The following is a 15,828-nucleotide window of genomic DNA, read 5'->3' as shown; positions in this document are numbered from 1 at the left end:
AAATACAAAAAACCCCACCCACCCTTTATTAACCCCAAATACCCTGTTCTGACGTAATCCACTCAAGGTCCCACGATCATTCCGGCTCTGCTACATACTAAATTCACAGCCTAAGGGCTACTAAAAGTAACTAAGCCGATTAGAACCAGATTCCATCTATGATTTTTTAAAGATCTGAACAAAATCAGCAATTTCATAAATTTACTACCATTGAAAAGAAAGTGCCCAGACCCCTTTTTTATAGAGCAAATTGTCAAGGAGAAGCTGTGAAAAGCTATGCTTTCTATAACATATGGGATTTATGCAAACAACTGAGCGATCCGCTATCTACCAACTTGTACTGTGACATAGGACCAGAGAACCATTCGTAGTAGAGGGTCCCTGACATTTTGTTAGATGCATTTTTGCTGAAATGGTTCCAAAATTGAAAGAATCTTAAGTAAATTGCATCTGTCAGCAGGTTTTTGCTATCTTTCTGTACCATAATGTAGGCAAAGAGATCCTGATTCCAATGATATTTCACTTAGTTTACTGGATGCAGCAGTTGTGACACAGAGTTCTTAGATGTAGTGTGGCGCCCTGGACTAGCCAGGTCGTCACAGGTAACACACACACACACACCCACCCCCCGGACAGTAACATTAGCCAAACACAAAACCCTTGTTGCCTCCCTCCAGGGTCTGATGTCCACACCAGGTGGGGCGGAGCCAGGCGGTTGGCCCGCCCACCGAGGAGTTCACAGGCCTGGAGGCGGGAAAAGCAGTAGTTGAGTCCAGGAGGTGAAAGTGAGAGGAGTAAAGTGGAGAGTGTCTGGGTTTGTGGCCCAGGCACTGACAGCAAGGTTGGCAGACGGTGGTGGCCGTCTGCAGGAGTGGTGGATCAACGCGGAACCGTAGGACAGGGGTCGGGCGGTGGCCCACCGGTACCGACCGGGGAGCGAAGTGAAGCTAGCACATACAGGCAGGGCCATCGGACCCCGACCAGGCTTGGAGCCGCCGACAAAAGTCAAATCCGAGTGTGACCGGAACCCCAGGGGTTTCCTAACAACCAAAGACCCGTTAGAAGGCAACCGTCCGCACCGTGAGGGTATACAGCCACCGCCACAGGCTAGAGATCCAAGGGCCAGCGCCTGCGGGCAAAACGGGCTCCTCCGGCATCCATACACCAGGGAGCGGACTACCGTTGAGAAGCCATTGGAGTCAACAAAGTACACAAAGGTGCAGGGAGAGACAGCCACCATCACCTGTCCGGGGAGAGACACTGCAGCCGGCTGCGGGACCCGTCCATCCAGCCGTTTGGTTTACCGGAGACTTTGTGCATCTTTTGCTGAGTGAGTACACCCGTGCCATCCGGCACCGCGCCGCACTGTCCCTGCAACCCTGCACCTCACCGACCCTGCCTTCCCATCACACCACCGGGCCCCGGGACCACCAACCCCTACCCACGGAGGGGGAAAACAACATCCCAGCTGCTCCCTAGCATCGCTCCCGGGATCCCCGTCACCATGAGCGATGGTGCCCATCTTCACCACAACCCGTGGGTGGCATCACAGACTAAATCCCCAAACAAACCACGCCCTTTCCACTCACGGGCGAGGAGCACCGCTCGAGTCCCCGGATCCGGCCCACCGCTCGAGCCACCGAGCAGCAGTCGCAGCGCCGGACCCGAGTGTTAGCGAGCGCAGCGCCCCGCCGCCCGCGACAACTTGGCGTCACGAACAGGATAGAACCAATCTACTTACCAGTAGAAGTGCACCTTGTGGTCTCTGCCGGCGGCGTCCGGCCAAAAAATTTGAAGCGCCGCCATCTTTGGCGCGAAGATTTTCCGCTCGAGCGTCTTCCCCGAACGGGGAAGGCGCGAACGCGAAGCCCCGCCCCCAACAAGTGGAAGTACTGAAGAGAACCTAGGGGGGACGGGTGAAGAATGGCGGCATGTAACTAGCGCTGCAGCATGCAGTGACGCCAGGACTCTGCCGAAACACGTTCCTGGATCCAGCCGCAAGATGTGCCAGGAGCTCCAGGCCCAAGTCCACTTCATGCTGGCGAAGTGGACGTCGGAGACGAAGGGCCTGGCCGCAACCGTTTGGGCATCCGAAGTGGAGGTGGTCTCAGAGGAGCGGGTAAGCGACCCACGCCCCTATGTCCCTGAAGGATCGGTCGATACGGCTGAGGGGCCCGGCCTGCTGCCATCCACCACACTACCTCCCTCACTGCCCATGCCCGCGACCAACGCCCCGACCGACCCGTTACCCCTGTCACCGGTAGCGGAGCCCGCAGCGTCTGAGGGAGAGGGCCCAGACCTGCGACCCCTGGGCCTTACCTTTGTCACCGCCCTGGCACCCGTCCCGGCTTCCATCCCGACTGCGACAGAGATGATGACGGCCCCGGCAGTCCGCCCGGCCGCAGCGGAGGCGATCCTCGACCAGAGGCCAGCACCGCAAGTCCCGTCAACCGCTCCCAGACCCCAGGCCTCGGCTGAGGCACGGCGGGGATGCAGCTGCCAGGAGGCAGAGCAGGCCACGTCACAGCGGGGTCCCTCATTATCGAAGGTACCGGTCGTAGCCGGCACGGAGGGACTCTGTCTGGGCCCATCCCCCACGCCGCCTGAACTGGAGCAAGCAGAAGGTGCTCCACACCGGGAGCGGCAGCAACGGCAGCTGTGCCGCGGGATTGCTGTTTAAAGATGAGGAAAAGAGCAGTTGTCCCCGTTGGGACCCTCAGCACCATGTTTACCGTCAAATCAGCACCAATCAATCCGAAGTTTCACCTAATCAGCAACCAGTGATTATTCCGGCCGTTGCCGGCAAGTTGTCCCCGGAGGGACCCTATGTGTTTTACCGCCCACATGAGAAGCTGCTCATGAACATGGCCGAGAACTGGCAGGCCACCCACGAACTTGTGGGTTTGTAAATAGTTTGGTGGGTTGGTTTCCGTCCATGCCGCCTCCGGAGAGGCAGATTGGAGGAAGGGCCCGCAGCAGAGCAGGCTGGGGCCCGGCCACCACCAGGACCGGTGGCCATCCTCCGGGGGTCAGGGGTCTCCCTGGATGTGGGGTCCCCTGAAGTGACAGCCAGGTGCGAGTTACCGTACCCGTTCCCGCTCGGGCAGCCTGAACCTGGACTGGGGTCAAGGGGTGCTGCCCACTTCTTAGGGGCAGCATCAGGGCTAGGTTGCTTGGGTGGGAGAGCGGAAGACATCCGTCCGTTTGTCTGTGATTAAAAATGTTTATATCTGCAACGTTAAAGTGACCAAAAGAATGCTTATGTTTTAAATGTTTACCGTTACCATGTTATTTATATTTTTACAGTTTGGAAAAATAAAACCGGTGATGGACGGGCAGCCCGCGGACGGTCTACATTTCACCAAGGGGGAATGTGGCGCCCTGGACTAGCCAGGTCGTCACAGGTAACACACACACACACACACCCACCCCCCGGACAGTAACATTAGCCAAACACAAAACCCTTGTTGCCTCCCTCCAGGGTCTGATGTCCACACCAGGTGGGGCGGAGCCAGGCGGTTGGCCCGCCCACCGAGGAGTTCACAGGCCTGGAGGCGGGAAAAGCAGTAGTTGAGTCTAGGAGGTGAAAGTGAGAGAAGTAAAGTGGAGAGTGTCTGGGTTTGTGGCCCAGGCACTGACAGCAAGGTTGGCAGACGGTGGTGGCCGTCTGCAGGAGTGGTGGATCAATGCAAAACCGTAGGACCGGGGTCGGGCGGTGGCCCACCGGTACCGACCGAGGAGCGAAGTGAAGCTAGCACATACAGGCAGGGCCATCGGACCCCGACCAGGCTTGGAGCCGCCGACAAAAGTCAAATCCGAGTGTGACCGGAACCCCAGGGGTTTCCTAACAACCAAAGACCCGTTAGAAGGCAACCGTCCGCACCGTGAGGGTATACAGCCACCGCCACAGGCTAGAGACCCAAGGGCCAGCGCCTGCGGGCAAAACGGGCTCCTCTGGCATCCATACACCGGGAAGCGGACTACAGTTGGGAAGCCATTGGAGTCAACAAAGTACACAAAGGTGCAGGGAGAGACAGCCACAATCACCTGTCCGGGGAGAGACACTGCAGCCGGCTGCGGGACCCGTCCATCCAGCCGTTTGGTTTACCGGAGACTTTGTGCATCTATTGCTGAGTGAGTACACCCGTGCCATCCGGCACCGTGCCGCGCTGTCCCTGCATCCCTGCACCTCACCAACCCTGCCTCCCCATCACACCACCGGGCCCCGAGACCACCAACCCCTACCCACGGAGGAGGAAAACAACATCCCAGCTGCTCCCTACCATCGCTCCCGGGATCCCCGTCACCAGCAGCGGTGGTGCCCATCTTCACCACAACCCGTGAGTCACGGACTAAATCCCCAAACAAACCACCCCCTTTTCACTCACGGGCGAGGAGCGCCGCTCGAGTCCCCGGATCCGGCCCACCGCTCGAGCCACCGAGCAACAGCCGCAGCGCCGGACCCGAGCGTTAGCGAGCGCAGCGCCCCGCCGCCCGCGACAGTAGCATGTAGCAGGGCTCAGAAAGCTAACCCCACCACACCACAACTTTGCATATACATTATATATTGACAGTGAACTGCTTATCAGAGGAGGAGTCATGGTTAGACAACTGCCCGCATGAGCTGTAGTTCTGACAGTGATAATATTATGGTAATAAAACATTCATTGTAATTACACAACAGCACACAGCCTGTTATGCGACACATCGATGAATTCAGTGTTTTAACCCGTAACATCATGATGTCATCACTTTACACAGCAAAAACCTGCTGACAAATTCAGTTTAATTGGTTTTAACAGGACCCCATCATCAGGCTTTTGCTATGTAATCTGACAGCAGCATGATGTAGGGGCTGAGAACCTGATTCCAGCGGTCACTTGCTGGTTTGCATGGTGCAGTTTTGATTAAATCCCTGTTTTCTCTGCTGCAGATCTAGCAGTGCACAGAATGCTGAGCTGTGTATAACCTTACCCACACTAATGATTGGCAGCTTTCTGTTTCCACTATGCATTGACAGCAATCTGCTAATCAGTGATGGGGGCAGGGTTACACCAAGCAATTGACTATTAGACATGAGGCACCGAGTCCTGTAGTGATAATCACCTGATGATAAAAAAAACTGTTTTCATTGACACAGCACACAGACTAATAAGTGACTCCGCTGGAATCATGGTCTCTGTCCCTACATCTTGCAACTCTCAGAAAGAACAGCAAAAACCTGCTGACAGATTCCCTTGGCAGTGTTTAACATTTGTAACTTTTTTTTGCTGTCTTTATCCGGTACGCAATTAAGGGATAACTTTTTAGCCACGGGGTGAGTGCCACAGTTGTTTGCTTTGCTCTTATTCACATTTCACTGTTTTCTGTTGATCACCACATGCGGCTATGATATAACTGACTTGGAACTTAAAAAATGATACCATCTCCATATACTACTCCATTCATTTACTTGCAGATCGTAGTGCCAACCTACTCATTATTTATTTCCAAAATCTTATGTGAATGTCTCCTTTAATTTTTACAGTGCTCGAGTTGGAAGAATACGGGCCCTTTCTTTTAAGGCTGGGATAGTGTGTTTATGTGATTGTGACGTGAAAGGAAAACTACAGTGTAAGTATTATATTGCATGGTTCAGATGGCTGTGCATGCAGATTTTCAATTTTATCTTTTGCTCACTGTGTGTTTTTTGTGCAGTATCATATTCTGTCAGCAGGCTTCTGCTACCTCATCTGAGAGCAGCGTGATGAAAGCAAAGAGATCCTGAATCCAACAATTTATAACTTAGATTACTTAGAGATCCTGAATCCAATCATGTATCACTTAGATTAGTTGGTGCAGCTATTCTGACACAATCAGAGCTTTCAGATTTAGCCATGTAGCAGAGCTGAGTGAGCTTCCGCACCCACACCAGGCTCTCTCTAGAGATTGTCGATTGACAGTGAGGTGTAACTCAGAGGAGGGTGTGTGCCGGACTATGGTGTGTGTGACATAGTCCGAGCAATGAGAAGTGCTGCTGGTTAAACAAACATAGCAAATAAGCAACAGATTGGACCTTCACAAGACAGACATCCCTGAATTATCTGTATTATCCCTTTCAGCATGCTGTCTTCAGCTTACATAGCAAAAACCTGCTGACAGATTCTCTTTACAGAAGGAGATAGTAGAACGGGGCTTTCAAATACCGCGCCAAAGATCACTGATGAATTCTTGGATTAATGTAAACTTTTATTTTTGCACAGGTCTACGCGTATCAGGACGCTCAGCTCCCTTCCTCAGGACCAACAGGCATAAGATACATCAAATACAGATTTGATGTATCTTATGCCTGTTGGTCCTGAGGAAGGGAGCTGAGCCTCCTGAAACGCGTAGACCTGTGCAAAAATAAAAGTTTACATTAATCCAAGAATTCATCAGTGATCTTTGGCGCGGTATATGAAAGCCCCGTTCTACTATCTCCTTCTGTTATCAGCCGTTTGGGGTACTGCTGCCATTGATCCAGATCTATGCTGTTATAGGAGTTGTGCCTGTCACAAACCGATTTGGTGAGTAGGATTACCCTCTCTTTCCCCTCTTGTTTGTCAGGGTAAGACCCTATTGCGCTTTCTTTTCCACAGGTTTCTTATTGTTTTTCCTGACAGATTCTCTTTAACAGTTTAAGGCCTCATTCAGTCTATTCTAATCCGCTTACTATATACTTAGCGGTGGCTGAAGACTCACCAGCCATGCTTCTATGTCAAAAAGAGCTGGCAGATACCAAGTGGATTAAAATTCATTGCCTCCCGTTAGGCGGGCTGTTAGTGCAGTGGCAGCACAGCTATTAACTTGCAGATTAACCCTCTGCACATCTTGACCTCACTGACAGTGTGCACCCTCTCTTCGTCAGTGCACTGCGCATGCCCGGGGAACCAGCGGTGAAATTGGACACAGCCACAGACCTGGTGGTAAAGGAAATGTCTGGCAAAAGGCAGTGTCACACGCTCCGATATATCATGCGATCGCATGAGCGATTGCACCCGCCCCCGTTGGTTGTGCGTCACGGGCAATTCATTACCCGTGGCGCACAATGTCGTTAACCCGCTTCACACGCATTTACCTCCCTCACAACGTCACTGTGGGCGGCGAACATTCTCTTCCTGAAGGGGGAGGGATGTTCGGCGTCACAGCGACTTCACACAGCGGCCGCCCAATAGAAGCAGAGGGGAGGAGATGAGCGCGACATAACATCCCGCCCACCTCCTTCCTTCCTCCTTGCCGGCAGCCGCAGATAAGCTGTTGTTTGTCGGTCCAGAGGTGTCACACGGAGCGATGTGTGCTGCCTCGGAAACGACGAACAACCGGAGCACAGAAGGAGGAACGACATTATGAAAATGAATGACGTGTCAACGAGCAACGATAAGGTGAGTATATTTGCTCGTTAACAGTCGTTCGGAGGTGTCACACGCTACGACATCTCTAACGATGCCGGATGTGCATCACGAAAACCGTGACCCTGACGACATATCGTTAGATATATCGTAGTGTGTGACGGGGCCTTTACTCTTGCATCACCACTGGTTTGGTCCATTATATATTTTCAGAATCAAAACGATTCAGCTTCTCTCAGAAGTTGAGACGCCTTTTTTAACCATTACACCCCTTGGTTGACAATAGAGTATGTGAGGCTTCCCACCAATAACTTAGACTTACCCAATAGTCTACACTTGTGTCTTCCTGTTAACCTTTACCCAAATGCTTTGCTTTGTTTCGCCGTTTTTTTTTTGTCTAATGCAATGTATGTTTTTTCAGATTTATTTTCACAAGTAGCCGGAGCTGAAGGAACCTGTGATCAGCGGCAGCTTGGCCTTCTCCTGCATGAGGCCATTCAGATTCCCCGACAGCTTGGGGAGGTTGCAGCCTTTGGAGGAAGTAATGTTGAGCCCAGTGTCAGGAGCTGCTTTCGATTTGTAGGTGTACAAACATTTCATTGCTTAGTTCATTTTTTTATGTCTAATAATAGCTGGGATTATTTAGGATAACCTGCTTTCGCTGGGGGTTGGACCCGATGGCCTTTGAGGTCCCTTCCAACTCTACCATTCTATGATTCTATTATTTTAATTCCTTTGATTCCAGTAAAATACAAAAAGGAAGATCTATTAGTAGATCTCCTGCTTTAACAAAATGAGTGTGGTGAATGTAGTGTGAAATAAGAGGAAATAGTTAAAGCTAATCAAAACTTTTATATAGTGTATTTAATCGTTTTAGTACTCAAACCATTAATTTAAGGGAACATTATTATTATTATTTTATTATTATAGCGCCATTTATTCCATGCCGCTTTACATGTGAGAGGGGTACACCTAGTAGGGACAAGTACAATATTCATAAACAATACAAGGCACAGACAGGTACAAGAGGATAGACGTCCCTGCCCGCGAGGGCTCACAGTCTACAGGGGATGGGTGGGGATACAGTAGGTGATACCGTAGAGTTGGTCGTGCGGCGTTGTATCAGACTGAGGGTTACTGCAGGTTGTAGACTTGTCAGAAGAGGTGGTTCTTCAGGTTCCTTTTGAAGCTTGTCAAGGTAGGTGAGAGTCTGATATGTTGTGGTAGAGCATTCCAGAGTATGGGGGAGGCACGGGAGAAATCTTGGATGCAAAACATTCACACAACAAGCTTTCTCATCCATGTACAATGAGCAACATATAGATCCAGAGAGTTTAATTGAATCATCCGTTAAATGTTTTTCATAGATCGCCCATTCACATCAATTTCAAATTATTTTCTTCATCTATTATTAATGGATCCACTGCTAAGTGACAGCGAAAAAAAGTTTATGCAATTTATAAGTTATTGATCTTTAATTATTGTATCAATATATAAAGAAAAATTAATATAATGCCAATAATAATATTAATGTGATAATATGATAATAGAGCCTGACCAATTAAATAATAATGAGATCTATGAAAATGGCTCTGTATAAAACCTTACATTACATGGCAATAATGCTGTGGTGTGTGTATTGCTATAGCTATCTATCTATCTATCTATCTATCTATCCATCTATCCCTCTATCTATCCATTTTTCTATATATCTATCTATCTATACACAGTATATATATATATATATATATATATATATATATATACATATATAATATAAATATATTTAGATAGATAGATACATACATACATACTCTCTTGGGGCCCCAGCGTCTACAGCAGGAGCTACACTGATTATAATCTGTGCAGCTTCCGATATGGAGACTGCCTGAGGACCTTTGGTGACATCATGTGTTCGGTCAAGTGATCGTGATGTCACCACAGGTCTTGTACTCTGCAAAACTTCAAGACCTTTGGGGATATCACAATCATGTGACTGGTCAATGTGACCATGATTAGACCATCGGAAGGGGTTGGTAAGAGTGTGTATGTGTCTAAAATGCATGGGCTCCTGGTTGTTTATAGACTTGTCTGGAATGTATGAGCTCCTGGTGGTGTATCTATGTATGTGTGTGAATATATATATATATATGTATGTATATATATATATATATATATATATATATATTCACACACATACACACAGGGTGGGCCATTTATATGGATACACCTCTTTAAAATGGAAATGGTTGTTGATATCAACTTCCTGTTTGTGGCTCATTAGTATATAGGAGGGGGAAACATTTCAAGATGAGTGGTGACTATGGCGGCCATTTTGAAGTTGGTAATTTTGGATCCAACTTTATTTTTTCCAATGGGAAGAGGGCCATTGAACACATCAAACTGATTGATAATTTCATAAGAAAAACAATGGTGTGCTTGGTTGTAGCACAACTTTATTCGTTCATTAGTTATTTACAATTTTAGCGATCGCACCCGCCCCCATCGTTTGTACATTCCGGGCAATTTTTTGCCCGTGTCGCATAAAGTCGTAACCTCCCGTCACACGTACTTACCTCCCAAACGACCTCGTTGTGGGCGGCGAACATCCTCTTCCTGAAGGGGGAGGGACGTTCAGCGTCACAGCGACGTCACACAACGGCCGGCCAATAGAAGCGGAGGGGCGGAGACGAGTGGGACGTAAACATCCCGCCCACTTCCTTCCTTCTGCATTGCCGGCAGGACGCAGGTAAGCTGCAGTTCATCGTTCCCGGGGTGTCACATGGAGCAATGTGTGCTGCCTAGGGAACGATGAACAACCAGCGCGCAGAAGAACGTTCGATTTTTTTTAAAATGAGCGACGTGTCAACGAGCAACAATAAGGTGAGTATTTTTGCTCGTTCACAGTCGCTCGTAGCTGTCACACCCTACGATATGTCAAACGATGCCGGATGTGCGTCACTTACGACGTGACCCCGACGACATATCGTTAGATATATCGTAGCGTGTAAAGCGGCCTTTAGATAAGCTCTTTTTGTGAACTCTGAGCTTTAGTTCCATCCGTAAATTTTCTATTGGATTCAGTTCCGGTGATTGGCTCGGCCATTCTAGCAGCTTTATTTTCTTTCCCTGATACCAATTGAGAGTTTTCTTGGCTGTGTGTTTGGGATCATTGTCTTGCGGAAATGTCCACCCTCATTTCATTTTCACCATCCTGGTAGATGGCAGCAGATTTTTATCAAGACTGTCTAGTTACATTTTTCCATTCATCCTTCCTACAGTTATTTGACGTTTTCCAGTGACGTATGCTGAAAAACATCCCTACACTATCATGTTCCCAAATCCAAACTTCACTGTTAGTATAGTGTTTTGAGGGTGATATGTAATGCTTTTTGGCCTCCATACATGGTGTGTATTATGGCATCCATGTCTTGAGACAGCTCACTGGTTTTTCCCATTGTAAAATGTTTCTTGTGTGGCACCTTGGTAATGAGACAATTCATTCTTCCTTCAGTTATATGAAGTTTTATATTAGATTGTAGTTTCCTTTTGTCTTTCAAAACGTGTCCCTGGAGGTGATTAGATTTTTAAAAACAGGCATCCATAAAATCTTTACAAATATTATCCAATATAGATATATATTCACACACAGATAGATATATATGTGAATTCATCCAATGCCTGAAAAAGAAATGACACAATCTCACACCTTTTATTTTATTTTACCTTTAGTTTCACAGATTTAAAGTGGTCTGATTTATTGTTTGCAAAATAATTGTATTCATTTATGTATTTTTTTTTACTGTTTTACATTGCTGCAATTTCTAATTTAATTCATTTATTGATATTTGCTAATTCCACTTTATTTTGGAATCTGGTCTCGAAAATTACTTCAATTTTTTCTTGTTTTAAAAGGGAAATGGAACATCTTATCTGGAGTTGTCTCAGTTTCTTGAATGGGGAAGTCTGGAACCACAGTCCTTAGTATGGCTTCCAGTACTACATCGAGTGACGTTAGCTGAGACTGTCAAGCACCAGACTAAGTGCTCCATCTGTAAACAGTGTCCAATAAAGGGATTTAGGTTTGTATATGCAATCATGAAATGCCCTTGGCGCATAAGAAATCCAGTTATAACTGTGTATATCAAGCAACAAAATTGTTAAAGTACCATTCTAGAATATTGGGGGATCGGCGCATTAAATGTAAACCCCCTGCCCCCGGTCTTGTACTCACTTTCCAGTGGCTTTACCTTTTACTGACGCTGCTCCGGTCTGACAACGCCATCTTGTGACTGTAACTTCTGACTGACCGGAAATCAGAACTTACATCACAAGCTCTCAATACAAGTCTATGAGAGCCAGAGCGAGGCCCTCATAGACTTGTATTGAGATGTGACCTCCGGCGCCTCCATGAAACACTGGAGCTGCCGACAGGTCACAAATCCCTGGAGATCAACAGGAGTGACAGAGCTAGAAGGTGAATCCACCGGATGGTGAGTATGAGATAGCAGGCAGTGTGCTTACATTTAAAGTACCACTCCAGCTGTGCAATAAAAAAGTGCTGCAAGTTTTTGTTTAACTTATGATAACATTCTATAAAGTAGCAAAGACACAAAGTTTATTTAATTTGCAAACCTATTAATTGTTTTTCTTACATAAAAGTGGCTAAAAACTAAAAACACATGGATTTGGCATTCCCTACCCTACAGGTAACAACCCATACATAATAGTTGTATCTATTAGGGTGATAGGGTTGAAAAAACATAATTAGAAATAAAATGTCTCAATTTTAAAACAAGATCATGTAATATAAAAGGTAACTAGTATCCAGTATACTGTAAAATAATGCTTAAAAAAGTCAGTTACACTCAAATAGATGGATTGCAAGGGGGAAAAGAAAAATTCTTGAGTTTTTAAAGGGTATTCCAAGCTCTTATTTATTCCCAATTGACCTTCATATCATAGCCACAGGATAAATGACTGGCTAGGAAAAGCGTAATTTCATTGTCGCTCCATTGGGAGACCCAGACAATTGGGTGTATAGCTTCTGCCTCCGGAGGCCACACAAAGTATTACACTTTAAAAAGTGTAACCCCTCCCCTCTGCCTATACACCCTCCCGTGCATCACGGGCTCCTCAGTTTTATGCTTTGTGTGGAAGGAGGCACACATCCACTCATCTTCTCATTTTAGTTATATCGGTTGGAAGAAAAGTGGGCCCCCACGGGGCCCCCGGCATGTTCCCTTCTCACCCCACTATGTCGGCGGTGCTGTTAAGGTTGAGGTACCCATTGTGGGTACAAAGGCAGGAGCCTCATGCCGTCTCCTTCACCATCCCTTAGCGGCTCTGGGAGAAGTGGGATCCTGAGCGGTCATCCAGTCACTGGGACCGTGCTCCCTCCGCAGCCCCTGGGGGAATCTGTCGGACAGGAGTTTGTTTATCCTCAGGGACCGGGCCCTGCATCACTAAGGTACTCTGTACCCCCATGGGGGATGTGCATGGAGCGCCTGCATCCCGGACGCTGCAGCAGCTGCTTATTTGTGACGGCCGGCAGACTTCCGCGCCGACCGCGCCTGTTTGTCGGCCGCGGTATTAAATTTAGTCCCCGGCTTCAATTGCGGCCTAGTAGCAAAACTCCCGCCCCCGGGCCTGTCTATCAGGGATAAGGGCGGGACTGCCGACCTGACGTCGGCTGTGAGGGCCAGGGCATCCTGTATGTTCCTCCCCCCCTCACTGATCACTGTGGGGACTCCAGATTCCCGCACTTTTCTAACGCCGCCCACGGCTCCTCTCCTCCCCTGAGAGCTCCGGCAGCCATTTCTTTGGCATTCTGCCTGTGGAAGATTTCCTGGAAAGAGCTCTGCAACGCTGGGAGACCTAAGGCAGGGAATCTGGAGGACACACACTCCGCTTTTTAGCGGTCGGTAAGCCACACCGGTCACCCGGTGCTGGTCCCCTTAGGGTGCCGGAATAGATACTATATATATTTATATATTTCTGTTCGGTCGGGCTGTATACCCTTCCCATATACCCTCAGTGATCACTCTCCTAGGAGACAACAGCATGTCGTCCACAAGGAGCAAGGGGGCCAAGACACAGGGTTATTTTGCGACCTGTACCTCTTGTGCGGCTAAGTTACCTGCGGGTTCCACCTACCCTCACTGTGAGCAATGCTCAACCCCTGTTTTGCTTCCACAACCGGAGCCTCGGTCACTAGTGGGCCCCTCGGCTCAGGTAGAATCCGTTGCTCCCCCTGTCCAGGCGGCAGGGACAGAGTTTGCAGTTTTTGCTGAAAAACTCTCTGAGTCACTCTCACAATCCATGGCTCAGTCTATGGACAAATGGTCTGCCAAACTGCTTGAAGCTTTGCAGTCCAGACCGGTCCCTACACAGGCCCCGGGCCCTGTTGGATCTTCACCCCCAGGCCCCTCTCTGCCCGCGCCGCAGCACGTTCCCAGGGGGGGCCCTAGGTCTCACGTGGAGGACTCCGGCCCGGACCACAGTCCCAGACCGGCTAAGCGGGCACGCTGGGAATCTTCCCCGACTTCTTCACGCTGCTCAGGTTCCCAGCGTGAGGACTCTCTGGAGGACAAGGTGGACGTCGCAGCTCAGGGCTCTGACACTGACGTTGCCCTCAATCTTGATACACCTGACGGGGACGCCATAGTAAATGATCTTATCTCGTCCATCAACCAGGTGTTAGATATCTCTCCCCCACCGCCACCTGTAGAGGAGTCGACTTCTCAGCAGGAGAAACACCAGTTTCGGTTCCCTAAACGTACACGGAGTGCGTTTTTCGATCACTCTAACTTCAGAGATGCTGTCCAGAAGCCCAGAGCGGTTCCGGACAAGCGCTTTACTAAGCGCCTTACTGACACACGTTACCCCTTCCCTTCTGACGTTGTCAAGGGTTGGGCTCAATGTCCCAAGGTGGATCCCCCAGTCTCTAGATTGGCGGCTAGATCTGTGGTATCGGTTGCAGATGGATCATCGCTAAAGGATGCCACTGACAGGCAGATAGAGCTCCTGATGAAATCCAGCTATGAAGCCACGGGCGCGTCTTTTGCCCCGGCCTTTGCAGCCGTGTGGGCACTACAAGCTATCTCAGCTTGTCTGGCTGAGATTAATGCGGTTACACGTAATTCTGCTCCGCAGGTTACGTCTTTGACTTCCCAGGCGTCAGCTTTTTCTTCCTACGCCATGAACGCAGTTTTAGACTCTGCTAGCCGTACAGCGGTGGCATCCGCTAACTCTGTGGCAGTCCGCAGGGCCATGTGGCTGCGCGAATGGAAGGCAGACTCGGCTTCCAAGAGGTTCTTAACTGGTTTGCCGTTTGCTGGCGACCGATTGTTTGGCGAATGATTGGATGAGATTATTAAGGAATCTAAGGGAAAGGACTCCTCCTTACCCCAGTCCAAACCAAAGAGACCTCAGCAACGACAGATACAATCGAGGTTTTGGTCCTTTCGTCCCTCCACCAAGCCCCAATCCTCTTCGTCCAGCAGGCCGGAGAAAGGCCAGAGAAACTCCTATGCGTGGCGGGCTAAGTCACGCCCCCAAAAGGCCGCAGGAGGCACTGCTTCCAAGGCGGCCTCCTCATGACTCTCGGCATCCCCGAACCGCATCCTTGGTCGGTGGCAGGCTCTCCCGCTTTTGCGACGCCTGGTGGCCACATGTTCAAGACCGATGGGTGAGAGACATTCTGTCTCATGGTTACAGGATAGAGTTCAGCTCTCGTCCTCCGACTCGTTTCTTCAGAACATCTCCGCCCCCCGAGCGAGCCGATGCACTTTTTCAGGCGGTGAACGCTCTGAAAACAGGAGTTGTGATCCCTGTTCCCCTCCAGGAACATGGTCGCGGCTTTCACTCCAACTTGTTTGTGGTGCCAAAGAAGGACGGCTCGTTCCGTCCCGTTCTGGACCTCAAACTACTCAACAGACATGTGAGCACCAGACGGTTTGGGATGGAATCTCTCCACTCTGTCATCGCTTCAATGTCACAAGGAGACTTCCTAGCATCGATCGACATCAAGGATGCTTATCTCCATGTGCCGATCGCACCCGAACATCAACGCTTTTTGCGCTTCGCCATCAGGGACGAACACCTTCAGTTCGTGGCATTGCCTTTCGGCCTGGCGACAGCCCCACGGGTGTTCACCAAGGTCATGGCATCTGTTGTGGCGGTCCTACACTCTCAGGGCCACTCGGTGATTCCCTACTTAGACGATCTTCTGGTCAGGGCACCCTCTCAGTTGGCGTGTCAAAACAGCCTTTCCATCGCTCTGGCGACTCTCCAGCAGTTCGGATGGATCATCAACTTTCCAAAATCCAAGTTGACACCGACCCAATCACTGACGTACCTTGGGATGGAGTTTCATACTCAGTCAGCGGTAGTCATGCTACCGCGGGACAAACAGCTTTCTCTGCAGGCAGGGGTGCAATCTCTTCTTCGGGGTCAGTCA

General features: G+C 49.3%; 1 protein-coding gene across 3 annotated transcripts in view; it reads left to right on the top strand.

Moving 5' to 3' along the window:
* DRP2 (dystrophin related protein 2) overlaps window positions 1-15,828 on the top strand; it is a 195,755-nt gene that overhangs the window by 107,949 nt on the left and 71,978 nt on the right. For all 3 annotated transcript variants that reach the window (XM_075324062.1, XM_075324061.1, XM_075324063.1), the window contains exons 12-14: window positions 5,528-5,613; window positions 7,789-7,946; window positions 11,283-11,449. In XM_075324062.1, coding sequence (XP_075180177.1) covers window positions 5,528-5,613; window positions 7,789-7,946; window positions 11,283-11,449 — 411 coding nt within the window. The remainder of the gene's footprint in view (window positions 1-5,527; window positions 5,614-7,788; window positions 7,947-11,282; window positions 11,450-15,828) is intronic.

Source organism: Anomaloglossus baeobatrachus, chromosome 9 (assembly GCF_048569485.1).
Source record: "Anomaloglossus baeobatrachus isolate aAnoBae1 chromosome 9, aAnoBae1.hap1, whole genome shotgun sequence".
Lineage (NCBI taxonomy): Eukaryota > Metazoa > Chordata > Amphibia > Anura > Aromobatidae > Anomaloglossus > Anomaloglossus baeobatrachus.
Note: the sequence above shows the minus strand (reverse complement) of the source record. Positions and strands in the feature narration are given on the sequence as shown.